This window comes from Heliangelus exortis, chromosome 1 (assembly GCF_036169615.1).
Source record: "Heliangelus exortis chromosome 1, bHelExo1.hap1, whole genome shotgun sequence".
NCBI lineage: Eukaryota > Metazoa > Chordata > Aves > Apodiformes > Trochilidae > Heliangelus > Heliangelus exortis.
The window spans coordinates 111,942,242-111,969,931 of NC_092422.1; the positions used below are offsets into that span (position 1 = coordinate 111,942,242).

At 39.3% G+C, this 27,690-nt stretch overlaps 2 protein-coding genes across 10 annotated transcripts in view; both read left to right on the forward strand.

The window, feature by feature from the left end:
* Positions 1–9,132, forward strand: part of CMSS1 (cms1 ribosomal small subunit homolog) — a 226,931-nt gene extending 217,799 nt beyond the window's left edge. For all 7 annotated transcript variants that reach the window (XM_071758647.1, XM_071758661.1, XM_071758669.1 and 4 more), the window contains 5 exons: positions 16–118; positions 1,651–1,711; positions 2,859–2,946; positions 4,557–4,645; positions 8,459–9,132. In XM_071758647.1, the coding sequence (XP_071614748.1) occupies positions 16–118; positions 1,651–1,711; positions 2,859–2,946; positions 4,557–4,645; positions 8,459–8,542 (425 nt within the window). In that variant the 3' untranslated portion in view covers positions 8,543–9,132. The remainder of the gene's footprint in view (positions 1–15; positions 119–1,650; positions 1,712–2,858; positions 2,947–4,556; positions 4,646–8,458) is intronic.
* Positions 9,133–9,264: 132 nt separating this feature from the next.
* On the forward strand, positions 9,265–26,886 carry LOC139802932 (cell cycle control protein 50C-like). 3 transcript variants are annotated; one of them, XM_071758609.1, is made up of 7 exons: positions 9,265–10,029; positions 10,853–10,963; positions 12,244–12,345; positions 13,588–13,678; positions 15,858–15,995; positions 16,921–17,130; positions 18,203–19,550. In XM_071758609.1, exons 1-7 carry the CDS (start codon positions 9,817–9,819, stop codon positions 18,391–18,393), a joined length of 1,056 nt encoding a protein of 351 aa, XP_071614710.1. In that variant the 5' UTR covers positions 9,265–9,816; the 3' UTR covers positions 18,394–19,550. The 3 variants fall into 3 exon arrangements, with proteins under 3 accessions (XP_071614710.1, XP_071614724.1, XP_071614715.1); XM_071758623.1 differs by lacking the exons at positions 16,921–17,130; positions 18,203–19,550 and adding an exon at positions 26,651–26,886; XM_071758614.1 differs by lacking the exon at positions 10,853–10,963.
* The last annotated feature ends 804 nt before the right edge of the window (positions 26,887–27,690 follow it).

The window sequence follows — 27,690 nt, forward strand, 5'->3', positions numbered from 1 at the left end:
TTTTTTTCATTGCAGTCTGTCCTAAGTGGGCAAAACTCCGTAAAAACCACAAGGAGAAGAAGTCAGTGGTGATACTTGTTATCTGCAGTTCTGCCCTTCGTTCCTTGGAACTCATCAAGTATGTCCATAGCAAATGTTATGTTGAGGTTGGCAGTAAGTCAGAGGTTTTGTCTTGGAGCCACAGGCATAAAGGCAAAACTGGGACACTCTCCTCTGCTAGCCAGAAAATTCACTAATCCAAAGTAATGTGACATCCCTTGCTTCTTTAAACTGGAAGTGTGGTGTCTGGTTTTAGACTGAAGTAACACTTTGTACCTCAGTTGCATGGAAGTGTTGTTTTTGTTATAAAACCAAAAATAAAGTGTAAAACCAATTTTAGGGAAACAGACATGTTATATTTGGAAACAGAGTAAACTCTCAAAGCATCACAGTCCACCTCTAGAAATTGTGATTTTGTACCAAAGGCAAGGAAAGCCAACAAGAACCAACACGTGTGTCTGGCCTGAGGACTTCCAGGTCTGTTTCCATGTCCTCAGCTGGCTTAGGTTGGAAAAACTGTTGTGCAGAGATGATGTTGTTCAGTGTTCCCTGTCCAATTTTTTCACTCATCTATCTTCCCCCTTCTCATTGCAGAAGTCCTGGTGACTTCAATGAATTAATATATACACTACAATTTTCATGGCTTTCTTTTGTATGTTGACCCCATTTCCTGTGATTATCTGTCTGCAACATGAGATGGGAAAGCTGGGAAGTTCGATTCTGTGCCACAGATATGGCAGATGTGCCCAAAGTGCTTAGCCCCTGAATGCAGATATAACCATCAGAAACCTAAGTGGTTTATATGTATAAATGTATATAAACCTTCAGCTTTGCACAAGAGAAAAGTAAACAGTTGGTGCACTGCAAAAAGCATGCATAGAAAGCTGTCTTAAATGACATTCAGTGAACACTGAGTGTGTTGCCTCCTGCTTGATTAATGCAGAACATAATTATTACTGTGTGCTAAGCTGGAGTGTCAGAAAAGCAAATCCAGTTTTCCAACAAATGAAGTTTGGTTGAATGGAATTTGGGCAGTCTTTGCAGTAAAGGCTGTGGCAGCCTACATTTTCCCAGCAGCTATGCTGCAGGAAGATTCTGTGGGCTGTAGGTTGGTCTGTACACAGATCTTTCCTTTTGCACATGCACATACACGTTCATTCCTGCCTGTATCACTGTAACATCTGAGATATGTAATCATAGGAGTAATATGATATGAATCATGGTATTATAAAATCATATCAAAATAATATAAAAAAATATCAAAATAACATTAATCCGTAGTTGGCAATAATATCCATCATATCAAAGTAATATCTGAGCAGTAATATTCTGCAGTGGTTTTGAATTAGAATAAATACTATCTGAAAAGCTTATCTAAACCATATTGCCCCCTACTGATATTTGCTATTGTGTTTGTCCAGTTGTTGATCCCTGTTAATTAAGTTGCAATCAAGAATGTACATGGTGTTCAGAGTTCAAGCAGAAGTCACAAAGGGGACTGTATGTCCCGAACATATTGAAGGATGTCTCTTAGTTTTGTTTTCCTCCTATGTGGTCGTAATCCCAGCTCTGATGCTTGCATTTCCTTTTTCAATTTTTTTTTATTGCTAGGTCAATGACAGCATTTAAAGGAGACTGCAGAGTTCTCAAGTTGTTTGCAAAGCACATAAAGGTAAGAGGACTGCAGGGGAATTTTCATAGAACAACTACACGACTAGTGTCATACCATTTTCTCTTTTAAAAGCACTTAGCAATAGCACATTTCATATTGCATTTATGCAGTCCCAGAATCCCAGAGTGGTTTGGGTTGGAAGGGACCTTAAAGCTCATCCAGTTCCAACCCCCCTGCCATGGGCAGGGACACCTCCCACCAGACCAGGTTGCTCAAAGCCCCATCCAACCTGGCCTTGAACACTGTCAGGGAGGAGACAACCACAGCATCTCTGGGCAAACTGTGTTGGTGTGTCAGCACTCTCACACTAAAAGGATTTCTTCCTTATATCTCATCTAAATCTTCCCTCTTTCAGTTTGAAATCTCTCCCCTTTGTCCTACCACTCAATGTTCTTTCCTTTGGGTAATACTTCCATTGGTAACCCATCATTGCAGCCTGAGGAATCTAGCCAAACACCATCTCAAATAACTTGGGTGCAATCCTATGCATAATGTATATGTTTATGCATGTGCTATGTTTTAAAGATGTTCCACATTCCTGTGAGGTCCTCATTCAAATGGCTTTTGCCTGTTTAAATAGAAATCTCATATACACAGGCTTGTAGCAGCAAAGTGTACCAGCACCCTCATTTGCATTCTACTAGGTGGATGCCTAGATACCCAATATCCATACCTCTTGGAGAGGACAAATTATGGGGTTGTTTGTAGTAGTAAGGGGTCATTGGGCCCTTGATATAAGTACTGTCAGACACACAATGTCACTTGCCTTATTTACCCTTTTTCTGTGTCTTCATCTTCAAGGCATTTAGAGCTAGTTCCACTTTGTCAATTTTACAGATATTTGCAGAAAAATTTTTTAAATGCTGAAGAAAGCATACTGCTCTCACTTCCAAAAATAGTTGGTGCAATAGCAGATTTTCAAAGCTGAAAATGACTGAATTTTTAGAGAAGTGTGATGCCCAGCTGGCTGCTGTATTTCTTAAACTTTCTCCCAAATATCAGTTTGACAGTTTGAAAGATGAATAGCCTTTGTTACTTGACAGCATTCTAGAAAGAGATACTCTGAAATGCTAATTTATTTCCAGCTCTGAGAAGAAATTTGAAAACAATTGTGGTTTTACTATAGCTTGTCTTCTCTCCAATTTAGATAAAAGAACAGATGAATATGTTGGAGAAAGGTGTGTTCCACATCGGGGTTGGAACTCCTGGGAGAGTAAAAGCACTAGTGGAGCAAGGTAGGAGAACAAGAAGGGGTTTCTCAAGTATCTTATACTTGGTATATATATTATATATATGTATATATATATATATATTGAAGCAAGACTATAATTGTTTTTTAAGTGCTTAGGGTGACACGAATCTGTGGATTTGGGTACTAAACTGTACAGTTCTGTTTCTCCACTTCTGCCTTGTCAAGTCAAAATGAGGTCAACATTTTAGTACTTGATTTTATGATCACATTAAGCTGGTGTAAGTCAGTATTACCAGAAAAGGTCGAGTAATATTTCTCCTCCCACTTAACTGCCCCTTCCTGCTGCTTATGCTAGTCCAAGAGTCTGGCAGCTCAGTGAAATGATCCCACTTAGAAATGATCCCAATTAAAGCATAACTAGCATGCACATAAAATCAGGTAATGAGCAGGCAGAGATGGGGGTCTTCCTCTTTTGGCAGGAACACTGATTTTTGCTCACTTGGAAGTGATTGCAAAACCATTTAAAACTCCAGGAAACTAAACACTGCAAGTAAATCAAAAGGAAATAATGGCAGAAGTCATTGTATCATATGTCACTCTGAGCTCAGTGTAAACTTTCATGAGGGATAGCTGAAAGACCTGCTCACTGACTTGATTTTATTTCTGATTTTCCTGTAGTTAAATTAATTATGCTATATAAATGTCTTTTTCTAATTCCAAATTCTTGGTAGTTTTACTTAGTTGATAGATGATATGCACACAAAGAAAAACAACAAAATTACAAGATGATAAGGTGATTCTTTTTGTTCCTCTTTCTGAACACTGCCTTGCTCTGACTGTGGTGTCTTTGTCAGGGTCTGGCTGTGGATTGGCATTCTACTTCTCCTTCCAAAAGGGTGCAGAGTTAGCATAATTTTATTGCTTTCTGTGCCCCCCATCAACATGAAATTGTTACTGCTTACTACATCAGCCCACTGCCACGTTAGGCAGAGGCAGCTTATGGCAGGGACACAAGATGTGTCATCTTATCCTGAGGTCTAGTCCTTTTTTGACACCTTAGTGTTGCAGTGCCAGGTCACTGTAGAATAGAGAGGAGTCAAAACTGATATGAAAAATTATGGGAATCATGTAGGAGAGCAGAGAAAAATGAGAACAGCTGGAGGGACAGTACAGAAATGACCTTTTTCTTCTTTCACTACTATTTATTTGGAGGATAAAGGAATTTTTCAGCAGCACCACTGACCTGATTCACGTTCTCATAGCACCCAGTCCTGTGAATTGCTAAACACCACCAGTTTGCAGCCTAGGGTCCTTGCAACTTACCAGCTCCTCATCAGCTGTGGAAATTCAACTCCTGTGGTTTCATCAAGAGGAAGCTTGAGGAATTATTTTCTGGCAGGATGTTAGCTCTTGACAACCCTGGCAACAGTAGTTGTTCTGCTTTTGTGTTTATCTTCCAAAAAGGCGTGGGATTATGTGGTTAAGGGAGTTTGCAGTGTCAGTGCATAAGTCTTCAAACCAGCAAATGTAGTACTTAAGTATTCAAAGATCAGGTTCCCTGGAAACAGGCAGCAAACGATTTAAAAGCCAGAAATCACTTTGATAAGCACATGTCATATTATCTTGGTAGTAAAATTTATGTTGCCTTTTTAGATGGCCTGTGCTTGAACTCCACAAAATACATGATTCTGGACTGGAACTGGAGAGACCAAAAACTAAGAAGAATGATGGATATCCCTGAGGTATTTTATAAGCACCTGTGAATATTATATTCTATGTATTCATTACTTTTAATTCTAGTGACCAGTTCTTGGTCAGTAAGGTGGAGGTTTTTTCTGTAAAGCTGACTTCAGCTGTCTAGAAATATAAAGAAGTCACCATTTGATTGATAAGTCTGTATTCTCAGGTCTCAAAATCACCATGTGAGGAAAATTTTTAATTTTTTTGTTCCAACTCATGGCTGTGTCTTCTACACTGTGCTGTGAATTTCTCCTGTTTATGCTAGATGGTTGTTCTACCTGTTCCTGGGGAAGTTCTCTAAGAGGTGTTTGTGCAAAAATTTCCTCTAAAACTAAAACTTAGGAGCAGCATTTGTTTGTCTCTATTGAGAGTGAGGTAACTTCTGTGAGTAGTTCTACAGACAGTTCTTTTTTGGTTTTTTTTTTATTATTGGCAAGAGGTAGGATATAAACTATGTAGAGACATCCATCATTTGTACTTTTTTAAGATAATTCCCCATTCTTTTAAATTTTGTAATCCAGCTTTCAGATTTATTGCTGTGAAAAGGCACGTTTATTGTATGCTGAGGGGCATCAGCTGGTATTTAGCCAGGAGAGAATGAAAGAATCCTCCACCAGTTCTTGTTATAAAAGCTCCCAGTTTCCTACAGAAACATTTTTTGTGCATTTAGAGTAGATCTATATGCAGAATCTACAGGGGAAAAGGAACTTTTTTGTATAGAGATTAAGCTGTTTCACAAATGAAGCACATTATCGTTCATTAATCCTTCTCTCTAATTGTCTGTGCATTTGAATGTGCTGTCCCACATGCACCAAGATGCCTGTTCCTAATAATCTTTGATAAAATGTCCCACAAAAATACATTGCAGAAAGGAAGAAGCAAAGAAACCAGCTTTGCTTTTTGAGGCAAGGAGGCTCCCTCTTGTGGGAAGTTTTTTAAAGAACAGAGAACATGAATTCACAACTTAATTAGCACAAGGTAGTTTTACAAAAGCTAGTGGTTGCAGTAGGATGGATTTTTAAAGTCAGCTAAAAGTTTTTACTCAGTCCACTACAAAAAAACCCTGAAAATTATGTTGTTAATATTTTATTTGGGGCTATTGGAAACCTGAACTACCTCTTTCAGCTCACTGTAGGTAGCATTACATCATTTCTGCATGTCTGTCTAGGACAATAGGCCAAATTGTCACTCCAGCTGTATATTATTACTGGACAGTCTTAAGGCTGCCTTAACAAAGTATTAAGGGTTGGATAGGACAAGAGGTAATGGCTTTAACCTGAAAGAGGGTAGATTTAGGTTAAACATTAGGAAGAAGTTCTTCAGTGTGAGGGTGGTGAGAGACTGGCACAGGTCGCCTAGAGATGTTGTGGCTGCCCCCTCCCTGGCAGTGTTCAAGGCCAGGTTGGATGGGGCTTTGAGCAACCTGGTCTAGTGTGAGGTGTCCCTCTTACACAACCAACAGAGGCTGGAACTAGTTGATCTTGAAGGTCCCTTCCAACCCAAACCATTCTGTGATTCTGTGAAGTTAAAACCAAGTAAGCAAGTTATATATTCATATGTACTGTTAGCATAAGGAATATATGTGTGATAACAGAATAGTATGTGATTAGAGGAAAATCTTCAGACTTGCACTTGACTCAGGTAACACAATCATAGAATCATAGAATGTCAGGTTGGAAGGGACCTCAAGGATCATCTGTTCCAACCCTTCTAATATTATTGTTTACATGATATGTCCCAGCACCCCATTGAGCTGAGACTTAAAACTTTCCAAAGTGAGGGAACCCACTACTTCCCCTGGGAGACCGTTCCAATGCCTGACTCTCCTCATAGTGAAAAATTGTCCTTTTGTGTTCGATTGGAATCTCACCAGGAGCAACTTGTGCCCATTGCCTCTTGTCCACATGACTCCTTAAATAGAACAAAGTTTTTTGACATCTTGAACTATGTAAGTGGAGCATCTTTCAGCTATTTTTTCTGCTGCAGACATCAGGCAGGTTCCTGAACATTGTAAGAATGTTGGCAATAACAGATACACAAATAATGTTTTTGACATAAGGCACCTTAACAAAGGAAAAATCAACAGGGTTTTGTGGCAACTTGCAGACTTGAAATATTAAATACAGTCTTAGTGAGCAGGGATCTTACTTCCCTGCTTGTATAAAAAAAGTCAAATACATGCCAAGATTACTAACAAGTTTGCTCAAGAAGAGAGATATTATAGTAACAACAGCATGATTTGTAGAACTGGTGGTTAAATTTACGAATTTTTTTCATCTCATCTTAGTTGGGGCAAAAATGTGCCCTTAAAATGAATTGAGTCACACTAACCCTTATCCAAACCTCAGTTTGCCAATAAGTTCTTTGCATATTTAAGGTACTCCTTTGCTACACTTCTTTATAATTCTATCAGGAAACAAGAATATCTGGAAACCCAGCTACTTTTTGTCCATTTGTAGAAAATCTGTAGCTTCATTTTAAATGTGAGAACTGCTTGATGTTTTTATACTCATTTAATATTCAGTGGAGAATTATGTACACAGTGGTATATTCAGATAAACATATGAATTGAAAAGCACATGAATCCTCCCATATGTATCCTGTGTCTTGTCATATCCACATAATGGATGGTGCACTGATCCAGTGCTGTTTCAGATGCCTCAGCAGCACTAGTTAATGCTGGTTTTCTTTGTTTCTGTGTGTCTTATTCCAATCTTCCAAAACAGTAGAGAGAAGGAAATAAAAAGAAAGCTCACAAAGAAACCAGGGGCAGGGGTAAATATTTATCAAACAGTGTCTTGGTGCCTTGGTATGCTTTATACTGAAACATAAATGTTTAAATAAGAACTGATTGTATACTTCCTGATCTGACCAAAGGATAAGCTTCCTGCTTTGAAATTTTTGTGTATAGAGGTTGATGTCAATACAGGGCTGTCTCAACTCCTTACCTTACTTATTTGTAAGATTCAGTTAGAGTTTTTTCAACAAAAACAACATCGTATTTTCTGCAAAGAATACAAACCCTGACCCTTGAATAAGTTTGACAATACAGAAAGCTTACCTTGCAGATTTCAAGAGAGTAGAAAGGCTTGTAAGAAATAGACTTGCAGTAGAAAGACAACTATCTTCACCCTGGTAGCAAGACATCCAGCATGGAATAGAGACTGATCAGACTTCCTCACATCATTTATTTCTGTGCAAAGTGGAGGCACAGAAAGACATAATCCTGAGAGAAAGCTCACAAATAAGGTAGTTGTAAGGAGGAAGAGGGAGCTATAAGGAGACTCTGGACTAACCATGATGATAGAGAATCTTGTGTTTTTGCTGAAGTATGTAGTCAATATTTACTTTGAAGTACATTTGTTTTTTATGTTTAGATAAGCAATAAGCTGCAGCCATATCCACGTTATAAACCAAAGTACTTTGCATGCCACACACGTGGTCCTGACCTTCGTTCTCACTTTCATTCAGGTGTTTCAGACACAGCAAACATTGTGGCTGTTGCTGTGCAGTACCACCCTTGGACTACTTGATACCCTGGAAAGTCCCACAGGGATTTTGCAGCCCAGGGTAGATCTCGTGCTCTGGCATGCTTCTTCAGTTCCATACATGTAGGTCCATATGAGCTGTAGTTGTATTTTAGGACCCCAGAGCAAACGTTAGATATTTTACATAGTAGAGCTTGTGATCTTGTATGAGAACCTCATCTTTAATTTCAAGTTATACAGTGAGGTGTCTGAGTAAATAAATAATGATATTTAGCCAAGGTGTTATCAGTAACTTTTGATGCTTTCTTTGATTTTTGTTTATTTCAGATAAAGAAAGAAACGATTGACCTCCTGGAGATGTGTATTATAAAGCTGTGCAGAGAGGGCTCTGTGAAGCTGGGACTCTTTTAATAGTTTTACCACCAAGGAAGTTGTTTGCAGCTGCAGTTTACTGTTATCCTGTCTGCATTTGGCAAACAGTTAATGAGTGATGGAATTAAGAATTTTGACATTTCAATACAGAAGGGGTGTGCATTGCAACATTTTCTGAGTTTCGTTTTAATAACAAATAGAGGTTTTGTTTGTAGTTTTAAAATGCTTTTTGCTGCAGGAGCAATGTGATACTGAAATTAAAGGTACACCTCATTCACCTGCTAGATTTAATACTATGTCACTTTTAACACTTTGAAGAAAGCAAATGTGGGTGTGTAAGTCTTTGTACAATTCAGTTTTCTGTTACCTCCCTCTGCTGTCCTGAAGGAGATCTTTACTTCTCATGAGAGTGATAATCTACTTCTTGCCTTTGAAAATTGTGCCAGGATTTCAGTTATGTGTCAAAAAAGTATTTTTCACCCATCTGTTCTAGAGCTGGCCAAGTACTATATTTTTGCTATTACATGAGAAATTATCTGTATTTTGTGACTTTATTTTAGTTAAACTGTTGAAACATGCAAAACCTATTCTTCTGTCACTCCATTTAAATTAAAAGGCAATGATCTCTGGGTGACTCTTCTGTCATTGTGGAGAATAGGGAATAGATGAATTTTTTTCCAGAGAAGACAAAATAGAGGTAAGCAAATATCAGCATCTTGGAAAGCTATTGGTCCAAATCAGATGTTTTGAGAATGAGCTGCCCTTTTGTGATAAAGAACACATAACATTTTACATCTTTAAATTGCATCTGAATCAATAGCTATGAAGGTAGTAGATTGAGAAAATTGATTTGGTTTTCCAAACCAATGTTTTTTGTACCCACAGTCCTCCCCAGTGGTATCCATTGCAACTGGAGTAGAGCTTCTTTCATTGTATGCCATGCCTGTTAGCTAGGCAGCTATGGAAGTGAAGGGAGAAGAAATAATGCATCTGAGATTATACAGAAATTCTGGCAGCATCCCTATAAATGAAGACAAGAATCCTATTGAACTGTGGGGCAGGAAAAAGCATATATTTAAGCTTTTCTAGGCAGAATGAGTTGGACACCCTGGACAAGGTAACAATGATTTGACAGTTAGTAGCTGATCATGGGATGTAGAGAATGAGGAAGAGAGAGATGTAGTTAATAAGCAACTCAGGATTATAATGCAGGTTTGAATAAACAATACAGGCTTCGAACAGGAAGGACAATATCTCAGCTTAAATACCTTCCAGCACGAGTACGTTAATTCCTTCCTCTCACCAAGAAGAAAATGAAGAACAAGACAAGTTTTCTTCCACAAGAAGGAGAGACACATCCTTCCAGGTGTCCAGATAACAGTGCATTCAAACAACAGAAGCTACCAGCTTGGAAGCCCCAGCTTACCCTTGCGACTGTGCTCTCCACCTTCTTCCTCACCGGCGCATTGTGCCTTTCTGTGGGAGTCTGCCTCATCCTGTCTGCAAATAGTGTCAGAGAAATCCAGGTTTGTTTGGGGGTGGTATTCTTAGATAGTCTATGAAGAAGAAACTGGGCTACATTTCGGAAAAAAAAACCTTTGAAATTTTGCTTCTGGATAGAGATTTTAGTAATGTTTTCATGCCTTGGATATATGTCTAACAGCTCGTGTTCCTATGAAAGTCCTCAGAGATAGTTGGTCACCAGTAAAAACACAGCAGTGGGTGGTAATATGTGAAATATGGCTTGTAATTATTTCCAGTGGCTAGTAGTATCTGAAAAATTGTCATTATTTCCTGAGTTTTTGAAGAGAAATATACTAATCTCTTTGATAGAGCTTGGCACTAGAAGAGCATACATGTTTGCTGGGACAAAAACTTAAAATAAAGTGAAGCTCTGATATTTAAATGCTTCCTGGATATGTTTGGTTAGACCTGTGGTGGTGCTTTGTAGACTCCTTTTTGGAGCCAGTGCTCAGCACTACATCCGGGTTGTTTAAGAGGGGTGGGTCCTACTGCGTGTGGGGATTTGTCAAGCATTACTTGGTCAGCCAGTGTTCTTCACTCAGCACCTCTTTGCTGAGAAGCATATGTAGAGGTTCTGCAGCGGTCATCAAAAGGCTCTAAAACACCTTTAAACTAGGGACAAAATTTGTGAATGCTCATTAACAATTTATTCTGATCTAGACCAAGTCCTGATTCCCCATCCCTGTCGAGTTTTAACAATGTTTTTGGCAGTCCAGAGTGACTTAGGAGAGTACTGCTCCGAGAAATCTTGGAGCTAAAATGCTAACCTTTTCGTGTGTGCTTGTCTTTTATAACAACATCTCTGCATGTTCACTTCTCTGCAAGATTGATTATTCAGATAGGTGCTCAGATTGTTCAAAACTCCGTGAAAATACCTCTAATTGGAATAAGGAATGCTACTGTTTTGTTAATTTCACGCTAAAGGAAGATATATTGGTAAGTGGATGTGAGAAACCAACTCAGGTTGCTTCATGCCTAAACTTATATTACTATATGGTAAGATACACTAGTTCTGCTCTGTAGAACTCCTGACTAAATTTTCATTGTACTTTTTAACAATACGAAATACTAAAAAATTTGCATTTGCTGTACACTTCGGTATATGTTTAAAATAGTAAAGATCAGGCTACCTCTGTGCTTGGTGGGGAGATTTCCATGAAGAAGGTATGGATGCAGGGAATGGTGTTCGATTGTGGAAGTGACCTCTCTGTATCTCCCTCTCTGAGTAAGCAGCAAACTTTTGCCATTGTCTTGGTATTTGTTTTTACTGCACTGCAAAGCTCTCAGATGAGAAGGAAATCTGAAGCTCTGACTACTTGTACAGATAAACCCCTGTAGTCTTTTTTACAAGGGTTATCCTGTGAATCCCCAAGGTCCTTGAAATAATTAACTTCTAGAAATGTCATTCTGCAGTTTCATTTGGGAAAAGTATCTTTCGTTTCTTCTCCTAAACTACCAGGTCACCTTGCTGAGTCTGTTAAAATGTTTCATGTTCTGCCAAAGAGAACTTATGCTTAGTACTGCATAAATGATCCCTTAAAATTGCAGTTTCAAGTATAAAGTCACTTTAGAGTTTTTCAGTGTTGGAAGAGGCTGTTAAAATACTCTAGTTCTTCAGATTATAGTGATGTGTGAGACCAAAGGTTTCCTTAGCTGAATAATGGTGTTGGGTTTTTTATAGTTTAAGAATCCTCTTTCTTGCTTGTATTTCCCTGCCTAGCATTCTGCTTTTAATTAAGCGACTAAGCTTTCCAAAGGGTCCAAATAATTGGTGAGAGGCAGACTTATTTGAAAGAAAAATTAAAATTCTGAAGGAACTAAGAGCTAATGGGTACTTTTGGAAGCTTTTTGTGCTCTCATAGAAAATGAGTGCCTGTCCACAAAATTACTGATAGTCATTGTAGGTTAGGTTCATGGCCAGGCATGCTATCTTGAGTAAAATAAGAATCAGGATTTTTTATTTTAGGTTTAATTTGGTGATTTAAAGTATGTTTCATTTGGTGATTTAAAGTATATTTAATTTTGTGCCAAAATACTAAAACTTCCTGTTGGGATAAAAACTGGATTCTACACAGTGTCCGCCAAAGTGATTGTTTAGAGTGTATTTACCAAAACTTGGATATGAATTGAGTATTCTCTTCCCCTCTCTTTTTTAGCACATGGTAGTATTTCTACATGAACTCACTTTTTTGAATAGGTTTATCCTTGAATTTTAGGGTGATGTTTTTATGTACTATGGCCTGCAAAACTTCTATCAAAATCACCGTCGGTATATGGTATCAAGGAGTGATGCACAACTGTTGGGTCAAAATGTAAATGTAAGTTTTCTTCTTTATCTTATGGAATCATCAGTATTTCCATAAGGTGCATCTTTGACCATGTGGAGAGCTAACTAGGTGTAACTGTGTGTTAAGAGAATGAGATAATAATAAGAAGGTACAGATTTTCAGTGTTTGGTCTCTGCTTTTAAGATTTTTAGGGCCACTATGTCTAATAAGTTAATTAGAGAGGAAAATTGTGGAGATAATTAAAAGATGTCCAGTATTGCAGTTCTCAAACCAGCACCTCGTAGGGATGCTGGTTAATAATACATTGCCTTTTAAAATAAATTCACAGAAAGGCTTTTCCTTCTACTGTTTTCAGTAAGAAATTTTTTAAGCTGTGCTTTTATTATAGGGTTAGCAAAAAGTCTTTCGTTTTGTCATTTGGCTATGGAAATGGGCAAGGAGCAGGAAAAGGTTTATGGTGAAATAAACAATCATGTAACACTCTGAAAAATGCAACTTGGAGGTCTAAAGAGGAGGGAATATATCACCTATAGCAGGCCTGCACAAGGAAATTGGAGAATGCAATAATTGCATTCAAATTTTTTACTTAAAAGCCTAAAACTTGTTTCCTTTGGCTTAAAAGTGGCATTTCTTAATAAACATGCAGTTCACAGACTGTCCTCTCAGTACAAATGTTTGTGCCATACTAATCTGTTGTTTTTATAAAATTCTTCTTGGAATCTCTAAACATGTTACCTATACATCTACTTCTCCAGGTATCCAGTCAGCTTGTTTGTTTGCATCCAGATGCAACTGGTTTTGGCTTTTGTTTTTGGCTAATAATCAGATTATTAGTTATTTAATAATTTTTAAACCTGAAGATATATAGTTTCTCAGGAGTTGATATAGGACTAACTAACCTAACTTCATCTGCTGTTCTCCACCACCGAAGCAGTCCAGGTCAAAATTAAGAAGAAGGAAAAATTAGATGATCTAGGGTAAGCCAAAACTTCACTTGGACCTTTTACATTGTGGCTACGTTAAAATAGAGATCCCCAAATGAGTTTCTGTATTTGGCAAGTTAGCAGCAGAATTTGGGGAAGTCCTTACACTTGCTTACCGCGATATGGAAGCTGTTCCTGACTACAAATTAATTTGGTTGTGTCTCTAATGTGACCACAAGATACTCAGAATAATTCAGGGACTTTTCAGAAGAAGGGTTAGGAGAACACCAGCAAGCTAAACCAAAATACCCATGTTTTGTGCTTGATTGCTCTGTGACCTTGACTGCAGATCCAGAAGAGCTACTGTGCACCCTTCACCACATATCAAAACGGGACACCCATGGCTCCATGTGGTGCTATTGCCAACAGCATGTTCAATGGTAAGTAGGTACCTTCTACATCTGCCTTAATAGATTCCACTTGAAATATTAAATTACCCCAACCCAGCTGAGTTCTGATATTGCAAGACCTCTATCTTTCTCCCGCAGGAGGTTTTATTTGGCAGTGCTGCTGTGGTAAATGTGGGGGTCTGCTTCCTACTGTTCAGTAACTTGCCCCTCATTTTGAAACTGAGGAAGATTTTTCATTTACTGAGTCTCTCTTCAATGTGAATATGCAACAGGGCTGAGGGATTGAATCCCTGGTGAAATAAGGAATGGTGATACAACAGATTTAGTGTACTTCCTTGCTTAAAAATACATTCATGCACAGTGATGGGAGAGCCCAGATTCTGCCCTCCCACTGTGGTGTACTTAAGAGAACATGACACGTTCTTCACATTGGTTTGGACCTTTGGCTCTGTGTGGTTGCATATTTTTTTTCTTTTGAATTCATACATAGTTTTACTCAAACTGACCCTAGGTATGATCTTGTTAATATTAGCCTAGTGGGCATAATCTGCCTATGAGTACATTTAGGCTGAAACAAGAGGGCTCCCAGCCATGAGTAATGACAGATTTCAGAATAGATTTATTTGGGAAGAAAAGAGGCAAACATACAGACTTTTCTTCCCTACTCCATTCTTTTTTCTTTTTTTTTTTCTTTCATGCATCAGGTGGCAATGCAGCAACTGTATTCAAGCAGCTGAGCCACCCATACCAGAGGACTTGTGAAGGCAGCTGCATCCAGTACCTTGTAGATGCATTTGATTTTTATCTGCCTGTGCAACCACCTGCTCCCAGGGAAGCCTGATTTACTGGACTGGGGTCAGAGAGGACAGCAGAACTACCTGTGTCAGCCCTCACTGTTCTGGAGCCTTGGCTGTAGAACAGAATATTCCTGCAGAGAAGTAGGTATAGTTAGATTTTTAACACTGGGCAAAAAAAACCCTCAGCAGCTCTGCCTTTGCATCAATCCTTGGTGCACAGAGTGATGGAATGTTCCAGCTGCTCATGATATGAGGAAAGAGGATAAGATTTGAATCCCCCCTTCTGTCCCTCTGCTGTGAAAGAGGGTGCTTCTCATTCACTCTTGACAGTTTAATTAGTTTTCTAATTGCTCTTTAATATTCTTTTGTAAAATAAGGAAGATGGCTGAATTCCTGCCATGGGAAAGTATTTTAACCAAAGTCAGCAGGTAAGGAAGCAGTCAGACAACCAGTCAAGCTATCAGAGCTCAGAGAATAGCAACTCTTGTTAAAAATGAGTGAAAAACAGGTGCGGATAGAGGGGCACAGACTTATCACTTACTCAGAAGAGTGCATCTGAGCCTTCAGGAGTTGTGTGATCACAGGTTTTGTAGCAGGAAGAGTGTGTTTTCATTGAGGCTCATGCAGTTGAGTTGTGTTTTTCATGTTGCCTAGAAAGCAGCCCCTCCACATCTAGATCATCTATCCCTGCCTGTCCTTTCACTGGCTGCCTAGATGTTTACATAGGTGTTAATGAGACTGTTAATGTTTTTGCCTTAACTTAATCTAAGTAGGAAAATACAATGGATAAAAACAAGTGCTTTATACCAGCCAAAACAGGATGTCATGGTTAATCACAGTTTTTAATCACGGTTTTTAACTAAATGTTTTTTGACTGAAAGAAGCGTTCATGTCCAAAGTTGTTAGGCAGGGTCTAATTAGCATAAAACTAAAGCAAGGTTTTCTCCAAAGGATCATGGATTCCCTGGAATGTGCTTTCACCTGTTCTCTGCTCCCTGAAAACACAAAGCAATCCATTTAGGACAACAGTGAAAGAAGTGCTAGGGAAAGCTAAGTAGGAGAGCAAGTTCTGTAATTAGCCAGAGAGATCCAGAAGTGATTTGCAGTGAAATTAGTCACAAGGGAGCTGATGGACATGAGATACTTGCACATATTTCTAGGCAGGGAGTCAATAGGAGTATCGGTACAAGTATGTTCAGTCTTTAAAACTTCAGAAGTTCTAGGGCTCTGGAACCTTCATTCTTCTCATGGAGTCTACAGTGCTCTCTGTACACAGTCATGAGGAAACCTTTCCAGGATTTTTTTTAATTTCTGTTCACTGGAAAGATTATTTGATGTGACAAATTTTTAGCCATGCTGGCAACTAGAATGACTTGTCTTTTATTCATACGTATTACTTGTATTCTCTGCAGATACTATTGATCTTTTTTATAATATTAACTCATCTGTTGTACAAGTACCACTACTGAAGACTGGAAACAGTTGGTGGACAGATAAAAATGTGAAATTTCGTAATCCAAAATCATACAATGTGTCTTCTGCATTTGCAGGTAAGAATGCCATTGGTATTCTTTGTTTTTCAGTGGCTTCCCTAACTGACCTCTGTGAATGAGAGCAGAAGACAGATTTAGCCAAAATACCACTTCTTCTTTTTTTATATCACTGACCACAGAAAGGGGGAGAAAGTGAGCTTGGAAGACTAAAGCTGGCCCACATCAACACCCTTCTGTATAGTTTCCTGTAACCCTTAATCTGTCCAGAGAAAGTAAGGATGCAGTCACTTTATTTTTTTCCTATTGAAAACATCTGTGATGGAGGATTGCCTGTCATATGTTTCCTTGTTTTGTGCCCTTGAAGATTCTTAGGCAGCTGTGAGACAAGCAAGGCTCACATCTTCACATTTGATAGGCTTCCCAATCACTGTTTCCTAGGTCTGTTTCCTTCATGTGGTTGATCTGTGATGAAGTGGTACTAAAGCTTCCTCATATGGATCAGGGCAGTGCTGTGCTGCATGCAATATGCAAGAGTTAATAATCCAAGTAGATTTCAAATGATAGATTCTAAATATTGGCTGTGCTGTTAGACTGCAAAAAGGTGTCGGTACAGGAAGAAATTAATGCATAAAAATGAAGGCAAGGGCCTCATTATAGAGGAAGAGGTGCTTGGTGAAGAGGCAAGAATCCAGAATAAACAGTATTTTAATATGTGTGCGTCCCCTTTTTTTTTCTGTGCTTAGGGTGTCAATGTACAGCAACCATTGGGTACTGTTAAACTCTGCTCATTCACATTTGAGATGAGTGGAGATGCTTGGATGAAGAGTGTTGTATAGCATATATAATTTTTTCAATACTGTACTGTCCTATGTCTCTTTCATAGCTCAGATTCTCTACTGGTTGTGAGTAGACCCAGAAGTTAGTGACCAACCACTGTTTTTCCTGACAGTATGTCTTACCTGCTTTCTTTCGTTTTCATCAGAGACAGCAAGACCTCCTTACTGGCAGAAACCAGTGTATTTGTTAGATGAGGAAGATGAAAAGAACAATGGTTATGTAAATGATGACTTCATTATCTGGATGAGAGTTTCAGCCTTTGCTACGTTCAGAAATCTTTACCGTCGTGTCAGTAGGGTACGGCAGTTTGTGAATGGCCTTCCAGCAGGGAATTACACTTTTCATATTTCCTATAGTATCCTTTCACTTTTTTCAAGACTAATAAGTAATTACAACAAGATGGAAGTTGATGAGATTTGTGTAGTAAAATAGCAAAGAAACCAAGGAAAACACCTCAAACTAAATCACCATGAAAAGACCTTATTTTGAGGGTGATGAGATGCTACAAGTGTTTAGCCTATGCGCATAGAGTTAAGGTATGTTATTCAAATGGCAACATGACTGGATTTTCTTCTCAGAGGGCTACTTTTGACTGGAGACAGCACATGGGGTCTTTACACAAAGGGTAACACCGAAGAGTGGGAACCTGAAGTGATGCTGAAAGACATTTACCGTATGATTTAATAGTGGCCTAATCAGATGTGCAGGTAGCCTTGCTGTGGTGCACAATTTGCCAGAGGTATCCCTGTGGTTGGGAGCTGTGCAGGATGCCTGTGTCAGCACAGCCCTCTGGCAGATTTGGGCCATGTGCTGACAGGAACTTTTGTGCTGGTGGAAAATGTACTTTCACACTGAACGGCTTGAACTTTGCTGACTGAAGCACTTGTTTGGTTAGCAGGAGCTGTGTCAAGATGACTATAAATTTCTCTCTCAGCTGACAGAGCTATGATTTTAAATGTTATAGCATGATTCTATTCTGAAAGTTTCCATGTAGAGAGATGCAAGGTAAAATCATGTAGCATTCTGGGTAGACAACATTAGGTAGATGTGAGCACTTCCCCCTCAGTGAGAATATATGGAGCATCATCATGGTAATCTACCATGCTCATTTTTCACATCAAATTAATGTAGTGGCAGTTACATAAACTATGAATCTGAAATTTACAATGTAAAAAAAAAATATATATATATTTCTATGTTCACACTGAGACTGTTCCTAAAATAACTGAAATCTTACCACCAGCTGCTACCAGGTTTTGGACCCAGAATAGCAGACATCACAGATGAGTTAAAGGAACTGTGGCAGCAAATGCAGATCTCCAGACTTCTTATGCCTTGGACAGGTTTTTGAGCAATTGCTACTACTTTTTCTACTCCGGGAAATAATGTAAACTTTTGTTATTGTAACCTTAACACCCTTCTACCAGATTTCCCTGTTAGCAAATTCAAGGGGAGGAAGCATGTGATTCTTTCAACCGTGGTTTGGAGTGGAGGAAGTAACCCATTTCTGGGAATTGCCTATGTGGTTTCTGGCACAGCAGCAGCCCTGACAGGTTTTGTCATAACTGCCATCCACTTAAAGCTCAGAAAAAAGAAAACATACTTTCAGAAGGAATAAGGTTTCCTGGCTTTCTGAACAAAGGCAAAGGTGTGCTGTGAACAAAGAACATGCAGCACACACCTTCCATTTTTTTTCCCCCGAGCTCTAGATCTGTTTCAGTGACGGATTTGGTGAATATAAGTAAATTGAAGGGGAATCTTATTACATCATACAAATCCAAACTTACTTGAAACTGCATTCTTATTTATGCATGTGTGCTCCTAAACTTGTTTCATAGGAAATTCGTAGTCAGATGAGCTTCAAACAACAGATAGCATTGTGGGTTAGAATTGCAGTGTCAAAATAAATATGTGGTACTTATGTCTGGCCAGAAGCAAGGGTCCATATTCATTTCTTATTCAGCCCTCATGTCAATCAATATTTCTTTTTACTTAAATTGAGCTTTGGATGGGTAAAAAGTGAGATCTTGATCCAGCAAAAATCTTGAGCGGGTAAAACTTGGTACTAAAATCAATTTGTGGGCCAGATATGCAGGCTGAATAGCATAACTCAGGGGTTTTATATACCTTTTTTACAGATCTCCTGAACAAGCAACCAGTTTAGCACAACATGTTCATCAGTGTTTGATACTCAATTTATGATTGAATAGAGGATATTTTTTAGGAGTCTGGAGTTTGTTTAAACCCAGTCTGCTGCTTTCTTCTCAATATTGAGACTAACCTGCAAAGCTAGAGGGCATCAAAACACTGATTTACAGTTTTTAAGTTAAGTTTTAATAGAAAGCTTAAATTAAAAATTCCCTTTAATGCTAAATGTTTTAGCAGAAACATCTACCTAATAGAACTATTAGGCCACATTTGCACTCCTACCTACTCTACCTTTCCACACAAAAGTTCACAGGCTCTTACCTGACATAAAATGTCGCTTCAACTTTCAAAGCCCCCATTTCTATGATGTGGTGACTTAGTGTCAAGAGCAGTGATCAGAAAATCTAAGTTCATTTTCAGAAAGCAAACACTGTAGTGCATTAATAGACTTATTGATTTTCATGTTCCATGTTCAAAATTTTACAAATTTATGAGTTCTTTATGGTTTCTCACAAAATGTAGGAACAGCATTGAAAAATTTAGGTCAAGTATACTGTGGTACATCTGAATATTTTAAAATAATGTTTCTGCTTTGAAAGTGCAAACGGAATAAAACACTTTAAATAATGCCTTTAGTAATTATTCTGTGTTCCTTACCTTCCTCTCCCCTGAAAAAGCCTCTGCACTTAAAGCAGTCACACACTAGAGCAAGAGAAGGAAATGTTGCAAGGGGATGCTGCATACCTCTGCCAGGGGAAACCCCATCTGCTTTTAGAGGTATCTCTGGCACTTAGGAGCTTCTGACCTTTGCCAGATGGCCTCTGGCTAATTTGTTTGCAGCCACATAATGTATTGTTTCTGATGATCTCTGCTTCATAACTGTGCCACAAGCAGCAGAAGAGGTGCTGCTCAAGTTCTGTAACCCAGCCTGTTAGTACAGTCATGCTCAGTCAGTGATTTATCCTTGATAGATTCTAAATATTCTGATATCCTGCTTGGGCCTGGTCACTACCATCAGAGATGAGGTTCCAGTATTTCAAACCGTTGCATCTAAAGCTGTCAGTAACTGTGGGAGAACCCAACCCCTCTCTGGAATGGACAAGACAGAGCATGAAGTAGTACATTCAGCAATGCTTAAGCTCATTAAGTCATTTTTCAGAATGAGACTGCTCCTCAACCTTGTAAGTCCTTTTGAAAATGTAATCGCATGCAGCCCTCTGGAAAGCTCTGATGAGAACTGCTGCCAAAGCTGTGCTTAGGATTTCTGGCTCCAAACAGACCACAGGAGCCTCCCTTTTTTTTTTTTTTTCTTTTTTTTTCTTTTTTTTTAATTCTTCAAGAACTGACTTTCAGGAAATGATATGTCATCTGGGCGCTTAAGTCACACTGCAGTTGTCACTGATTTCATTTCTTCATAAAGTATCTGGTAAAAATGTTAGTAAAAGGAGACTGAATAATGAGTTATATATTTCAGTGAGTCAGTGCCTTCCAGAAAAAAAAAAAAAAAAAAAAAAAAAAAAAGAAAAAACAAACTTCTTTAGAAAACACCATCTAGCAAATAGTGCTTGCAGTTTGCCCATTATCTCCTGGAGTTTTGTGCAACTCTTCTCTTGAAATGTACATTGTCTTCCAACCCCTCCACAGGGAAAATATATCTTCACACAAATCTTTCTCTTTCATTTATTCTGCAGGTTGTCTTCATTTATCAACCCAAAGCCACTTTTTCAGCTTTCCACAGCTTTAAACACAGTTTATGTCTTTTTGTGCACTATGAACTGTGTCCTTGGAAGCTGCTGCTTGAGCTGTGGCAGCTCTGCAGTGTCTGTCTTGTCATTCAGGGTTGTGCTTCCCAGCCCAGAGCAATGGGAATGGCAGTTTGATGAACTGCTCCCAGCAGATGGAATCTGCTTTGCTCAGAAGGATGGAAAAGAAGTTTTAGCAACCTCCTTACATTGCATTCTGCACCAGTGCTACAGCTATGCTGGTCGTCTGCCCCTTGTTACAGAGCTTGCATGAATGTGCTTTTTCAAGACCATTTTGTAGATGTGCTCCTCAGTGTCCACACTGGGGGTTACTCCTCCACATCATGAAATGTTATTGAATTTGTTTTATGCTGCTGCTGCTGCCTTATTTTCCTCTTATGCATGGGGTGAAGCATGCATAAGATGATCTATCTAATATCTAAATATCAATAGATCTAAAATCATCTAATAAGATGATTAAGGGAGTGGAGCATCTCCCTTATGAGGAAAGGCTGAGGGAGCTGGGTCTCTTTAGTTTGGAGAAAAGGAGACTGAGGGGTGACCTCATCAATGTTTTCAAATATATAAGGGGTGAGTGTCAGGGAGATGGAGTTAGGCTTTTCTCAATGGTGACCAGTGATAGGACAAGGGGTAATGGGTGTAAATTGGAGCATAGGAGGTTCAAGTTGAATATCAGAAAGAATTTTTTTACTGTAAGGGTGACGGAGCCCTGGAACAGGCTGCCCAGGGGGGTTGTGGAGTCTCCTTCACTGGAGACATTCAAAACCCGCCTGGACACGTTCCTATGAGATGTACTCTAGGTGGCCCTGCTCTGGCAGGGGGGGTTGGACTAGATGATCTTTCGAGGTCCCTTCCAACCCCTATGATTCTATGATTCTATGATTCTATGATTCTATGATTCTATGATTCTATGATTCTATGATTCTATGATTCAGAGGTGAGAGCCCTGGCTGAAGGACTGCCCTACCAGAACAGAAAGATGGAAAAGCCACCATTAACTGCTCCTTGTTGTGGCATTGCCCCCTTTTGTCAGCTGCTGCTAATAGCAGGAAGCATGATTCCAGACAAATTTCAATGTGATTTTGAATTGATTTATTCTGCCTATTAGGAGATCATTAAGTCAATCAGGGAAAGCATACTGAGATTTTGAGAGCAAAGGTATAAAGGAGCCAGAGTTGTTGGACTTTTAACTGAGGTAATTGCTTTTGAAATACATGGAAGGTCATGACCAACACTGTGTCTTTGCATAGAGCTGCTTTTGCCTTGTACATTTGACTTTATAAATTAAGATTTTTTTTTGTCTTGAGTAAAGAAAAAAAATAGCGTTGGTAAAACTTGTTAAAAATGGAATGTTAATTAGTTTATCTGTTAAGTGTACCTCCACCAATAAGTGGGTCTTTTCTATGAGATGTTAGTTTATGTACACTTGTCAGCTGAGCATAAAGATGTCCAGGTTCAAGATTGCTGAAGGAAACTAGGAGCTGTACCTGGAAAGTCTTAAGTCAACAGCACCTCTGTGAGTGGAACATCATTAAGCCTTAAAAAATTTATTGCCATTATTTGCAATATTTTGGCATATCAAAATTATTAATTTGTTTTAATCCCTTTCCTACAGATGGCAGTACTTAAGAAAACAGCAAAATACTAAAAAAAAAATATTTTTTGCTATCAAAGAAAAATGTTGGTTCCTTTGTCGCTGCTACTTAAAGCCTTATCTTGCACCATTATTATCTCATTATTATGAAAAGCGTATAATGCAATTGAAATCTCATTCCTAAATTACAGGAAGGTATAAGAGAGAACTGTATTTAGTGTAAAAATCTGTTGTACTGCTTTTGTTTGCCAGCTCCCTTTAGGATTGAATTTCATTGATGGGATATATATCTATAGAGAGAGACATAAAAATGAAGCAGGAGCTACAGGATATTTCAGTAGCACTTCAGTTACAGAATTTTTCCATGTCTTTTTTCAGGTATTATGGTTTCATGCATATCCATCTAGTATTTGCCTGCACTGGTGGTTTTTTCTGTGTTCTAAAAGTAAAGGGATAATTCCTTCATGTGAAACAGATTAGCATGATCAGCCATTTAGAATCTGGGAAAATAAGTAACGTGCTGCATCCATTTTATATAAACACCTTTGTTGCATGGAGATTATTAATAATAGTGTTTGGATGGGGTGCCATGTATTTTAATGATGCATTACAGTATAAAAGCCCTCTCTCCTGTGAAATCAAACTAATACCATGTAAAGTCAAAGACAGAAGTTCAGGGAAGGGAGGACACGGGAAGTTTTGATCATGTAAAGAGAGATTGCACACCAATTTGGATTTAGGTTTAGATCTACAATAGGAGAAAGCTGTTTGTCATATAATAAGGTTACTTATTGAGAGTCATATGATGTGAGAGAATGAATTTGAGAAAAAAATTGTAATTGCACTAGGAGGGAGAATTGTGGAAGAGGCAAAGTACTTTGCCTGCTCTTGGAGACAAAGCAATTTGGCTTAAGTGCTTAAGATGTTAGTGTATTCTGACACGTGATTTGGAAAGTCCATATGATTTTGGGGAGCAGCCAAGTTAAATAAAAAAAAAATTCTTGGTTTTTAATGGGAAGTACACACTCTCTGAACTATGATGCAGAAGTTTTGATCTAAGGTGTTTTGACTGAGTTCTCTTTAATTGCATTATTCCTTACAGTTCCAAGAACAATTTTGTGAGTGTGCCTTTGTTTTGGTGCTGTCTTCTTTACAGGGATTGTTGAACAGTTTTTGTTTGCTTGTCCTATTCCTTCCCAGGGTAAGGAAAGCCAGGCAAAGGAACACTGGGGTTTGTTTGCCTTTTGCTTACATTTTTAAGTGCATGAAAAAAGCTTTCTCCCTTCCACCATATAGCCAACTAGAAGAGGAAAAGGACAAGAGGGCTGATGCTGGTCCAGTGCAAAGAGAGACAATATTCTAATGGTATCAAACGGTAATTGCCAAAGGTAAAGAAATCAAAATAGTTCATGGCCTGGAGAACCTTGTATTTCAGTCAGCTCTAATCAAAAGATATGTATCTGCTGGGTATGTACTATGTCCTCTGTTGACAAACATACAGCACAAAACAAGATGAAAAAAGGCTATTCAGCTTTGCTCCCACTCAACTGCAGCCATAGTCTCTTTGCATTAAAGTGCCTAAGATGATCCCTAAACAATTTAAAAACTGTGAAGAAAAAAGGTTTTTACAGTGTCAGATGGAGCCACCCAAATTTATTTGCCTATCTCCCCAGGATGATTCCTGTGTGTAATGAGAAGCTGGTCCATTAACAGCTCTGATAACGCAGTTACAATACAGGGGGATTCAGGGTTTAAAATTAGGGTAAAAGTTCTTGAGGATAACTCAAGTAACTTAAGAGGAACTCTTGGGCTTTCTATGGACTTCATTATTGGTGAAGATGAACCTGAAAACACTGGAAAAAAGAAAGGTATCAAAAAAACCAGAATGGTTAAAAGAAAAAGAAAGGATCCATAGCTCCACTTGTCATAAAGAGATATCATTTGGGGAACAGAGCCACTGTTGCTGCCTCTGAAGTAGAATGTGGCAGTTGTTTGTCAGTGCAGAGCCTTCACAACAGCTCAGAACAATATTAACAACTGCAGTTAATAACACCCCTCCTCCCAGTGGGTGTGCTGAGCATTCTGTAACAGTGACAGAGGACAAGTGGAGCATGTTCCCCAACAGTGGGTGGAAGCAGCAATGTAACGCTGGACCCCAAAGAAATACGCCAGTGGTGCTTCATCCTGGTGGGTGCCAGGGTGTGTTTCAAAGCCATAGTCCCTGCATGGGTTGTGCCATCCAATGTGGGACATCCTGGAGGAGTTTGAGACCCCCTCCCAGGTGTTTGCAGAAAGCAGCCTGTGCTGCCAGGACATCTCTGGCTTGCGCTGCTTCCAACTTCTGGTGTGGTCTGAATTGCTTGCAGGGTTAAAGTGCAGAAATGTGGAAAAGAGATAAAAGAGTGGGTAGAGAATCAAGGGGGTGCTGTGTGCCATTTGTCTGTTTTGAAAACTAGCAAAATGACATCAGAAAAGCAGCCCATGGATGAATCAAGTGGTGGCATGAGTGCTTTTGCTAATCTGTCTTGGTTCAGATCATGGAAATGTATTTACAAATAGAAACTAGACAGTAAGCAGCTTTTGAAGTACCTACCAATTTTGTGAAAGAGGGGCTTTGCTTCAGTTTTTACTTTGGTTATTTGCTCAGTGTATTGCTTTGTTTACAGAAGGGTTACTTTAAAGTCACTGAAAGTAAAAATAATAAAACAATAGTCAGTGAATCATCAGCTACAACCTTACTGGAATTACAAGGCCTCTAAAGCAGACAGGTTTCTGCATCTAAGACCTTTTGTAGTATTATCTTCTGATGACAAATCAGCCCACCAGAATCCAGGACTGACAAACATCAGTGGTGTTCACATGTAACTTTGGTGCCAGTTGTTCCTGTTTTGACTGGAAAAAAAAAAAAAAAAAAAAAAAAAAAAAAAAAAAAAAAAAAAAAAAAAAGTACAGGTTTTTAGTTGCCAAGTTTGGTGAAGAAAAAAAATCCTGTGCTTATAGTCAAATCTCCATGTTTTAAGCTTCGTGTTTCTGGGTCTCATGTGAGATCCAGCCATGGTCCAGGAAAGTCTTTGAACAAATGTCCTTGCACTGTCATTTCATGCTTTGCAGTTAATAATAATAATAACAGCAACAATAATAAAAAAGGCATCGATCCTGAACAGAGTTGATGAACTAAAAAGCCATAGCAAACATTTAATCTCTGCATATTTTTTTACTGATAAAATTAATTAAATACAATAATTGCTTATCAGATTTATAAACTGTAATTGTGCCAATGGGGTTTAGGCTGTAGCTTGAGGAATTTATCATTCAGATTTCTAAGTTCATAACTTTACCTCAGGCAACCTGTGGGAAGCCAAGTCTTAACTTGGTCAAGAGTTGCTTTTCAAACGGGGTTAAGAGAATTGGAAGACAGAGCACAAACCTGTTGGGCATTTTCATACTTTTTTGGCTTTTTGGGTGTTTTGATTGAAATGGAATGTCTCACACAGTGTAAGTAAATAGGCTAAGATTTTTAATTTGGGATTTGCTCTGGTTCTTACTTGTTTTGTCAGGAATTCTTATATTTACCTCACAGGTGATAGTGATCATGTTGTAGAGAGAAATGAAGTATGAATGTGTCAGGTGTAATTTTAAGCACTCTCAGCTGTTGAAAGGTTATTTCCCATAATGACTTCAATTCAATAATGTTGAGTTCTGGAGGGAAAAAATTAGGTGTGTGTGTCACTTCTGATTTCATAAAACGTGTAGCAGTTGTAACATCATCTACTTGTCACCTTTTCCTCAGCCAAATGTAACTCAGATGTTATTTTGGGGCAAATACAGGCAAGTAGAGCATTATTTCCTTAGAAATTGTTGGGAAACACCAGTATTATATTCAACCATTTAGCATGTTTGTTCTTTAGACTTCAGTGTGCTAATAGTGAAAACACTTCCTCTTGTACTAGGAAAATATGGTTGTGTCCTGGTTTGGGCCATGATAAAGGTAATTTTCTGTCTTGTACTCTTGCTTTCAGCTGTCTCTTGTAAGTAGCTGCACTTGCTGAAATTAACAGCAAGTTTCTCAGTCATTGTCTGCTTCTGGGATTGGTAACACTTGATGTTTATAGTTACTTCCTAGAGACTGGTGTGCAGAGCCAAGGCCACTGTGCAGTTCTGAGGAATATTTTGCCCTCTGGAAGGAGAAAAGGAGTAAAGAGGTCACTCACACCTGAAGCCCTCTCTTAGGGAGGAATGGACAAGATAGATGGCCAAAGTTGACCAAACAGAGTATTCCATCCCATACATGTCATAGTATAAATTTGAGAGATGATGAGGGTCGAACTCCTTCCTGCTTCCCCTTCTTTGCCTGTCCCTGTTTGCTTCAGCATCCTGGGAGGATTCCATTCATTCCTCTGCCTGTGGTCCTGATCCTGAATTCAGGTGCCAGCCTGAATCTGTGTGTTCCTGCCTCCAGCTCCCAACTGCTGCTGACCCCAGGAGTCCAGCCTGGACTTTCCCAGGGCTGCCCTGCAGCCTCGCTGGTGATGTGAGAGGTATTGGGGGAAAGGGGAAGGAATTTGGTATCAATTTTCCTGTATATTTGTAAGTATTTAGTAATTTTTCCTATTTATCATTACTGTTTCATTAAAGTTGTGTAGTTCAGTTTCCAACCCATAAGTCTCTCTCCCTTATTCTCTCTCCTTCCTTTATCTGGGAAGGGAGGGGGATTAATAGAGAGCATCTGTTATTCGGTTTAATTGCCGGGCCAGTGTTAAACCGTGACAGGTTGGTTGATGCTTGCCTTGTCCAAAACTTAACACCTTCTTAGTGGGACTGACGTAACAGCGAGGAAGAAACTGTGATCTTCTTATCTCTCCCTGCAAAGTCAGTTTTGCCTGATGAGAGACTGAACAAATTCAGGAGCTGCCGGGAAGCTCCGTTCGCTCTCCTGAAGCACGGCTGGTCGTTACCTCACTCCGGGAAGAGATGAGTGACAGACTCTCCGCGCCCAGTTTACGGGGCAGAAGCCATGGGTGTTTCTGGCGGTAGGTAGGATCCTCTGCCGTCCCCCAGCTTCCCTCCGGCTTGGCCGGCCGCTCGTTATTTCGGTTAAACCGCCATTCCTCCTCCCGACACCTGCGAGGGCCAGGGGAGCCGCTCTGCCTCCGGGGTCGGGCGTTCCCTTTGATCGGCGGGGACCTGAGCCAATCGCTGAGCAGCGGCCGGAGAGCTATGCTCTCTGCAGCCAATGGGATCCCGAGGAAGTGAGAGGGGGTGGGACTTGGCGCTCTCTGCAGGGGCTGTGGGGTGAGGTGGTTGGAGAGGTGTGAGGGGCAGTGGGGATGTAGGGGCAGGGTGGCTGTCGCCGCTCACGGCCCCTCTAGTGAGGTGCTAGCGGGCGGTGTGTAGCTATGCTGGTGTCCCC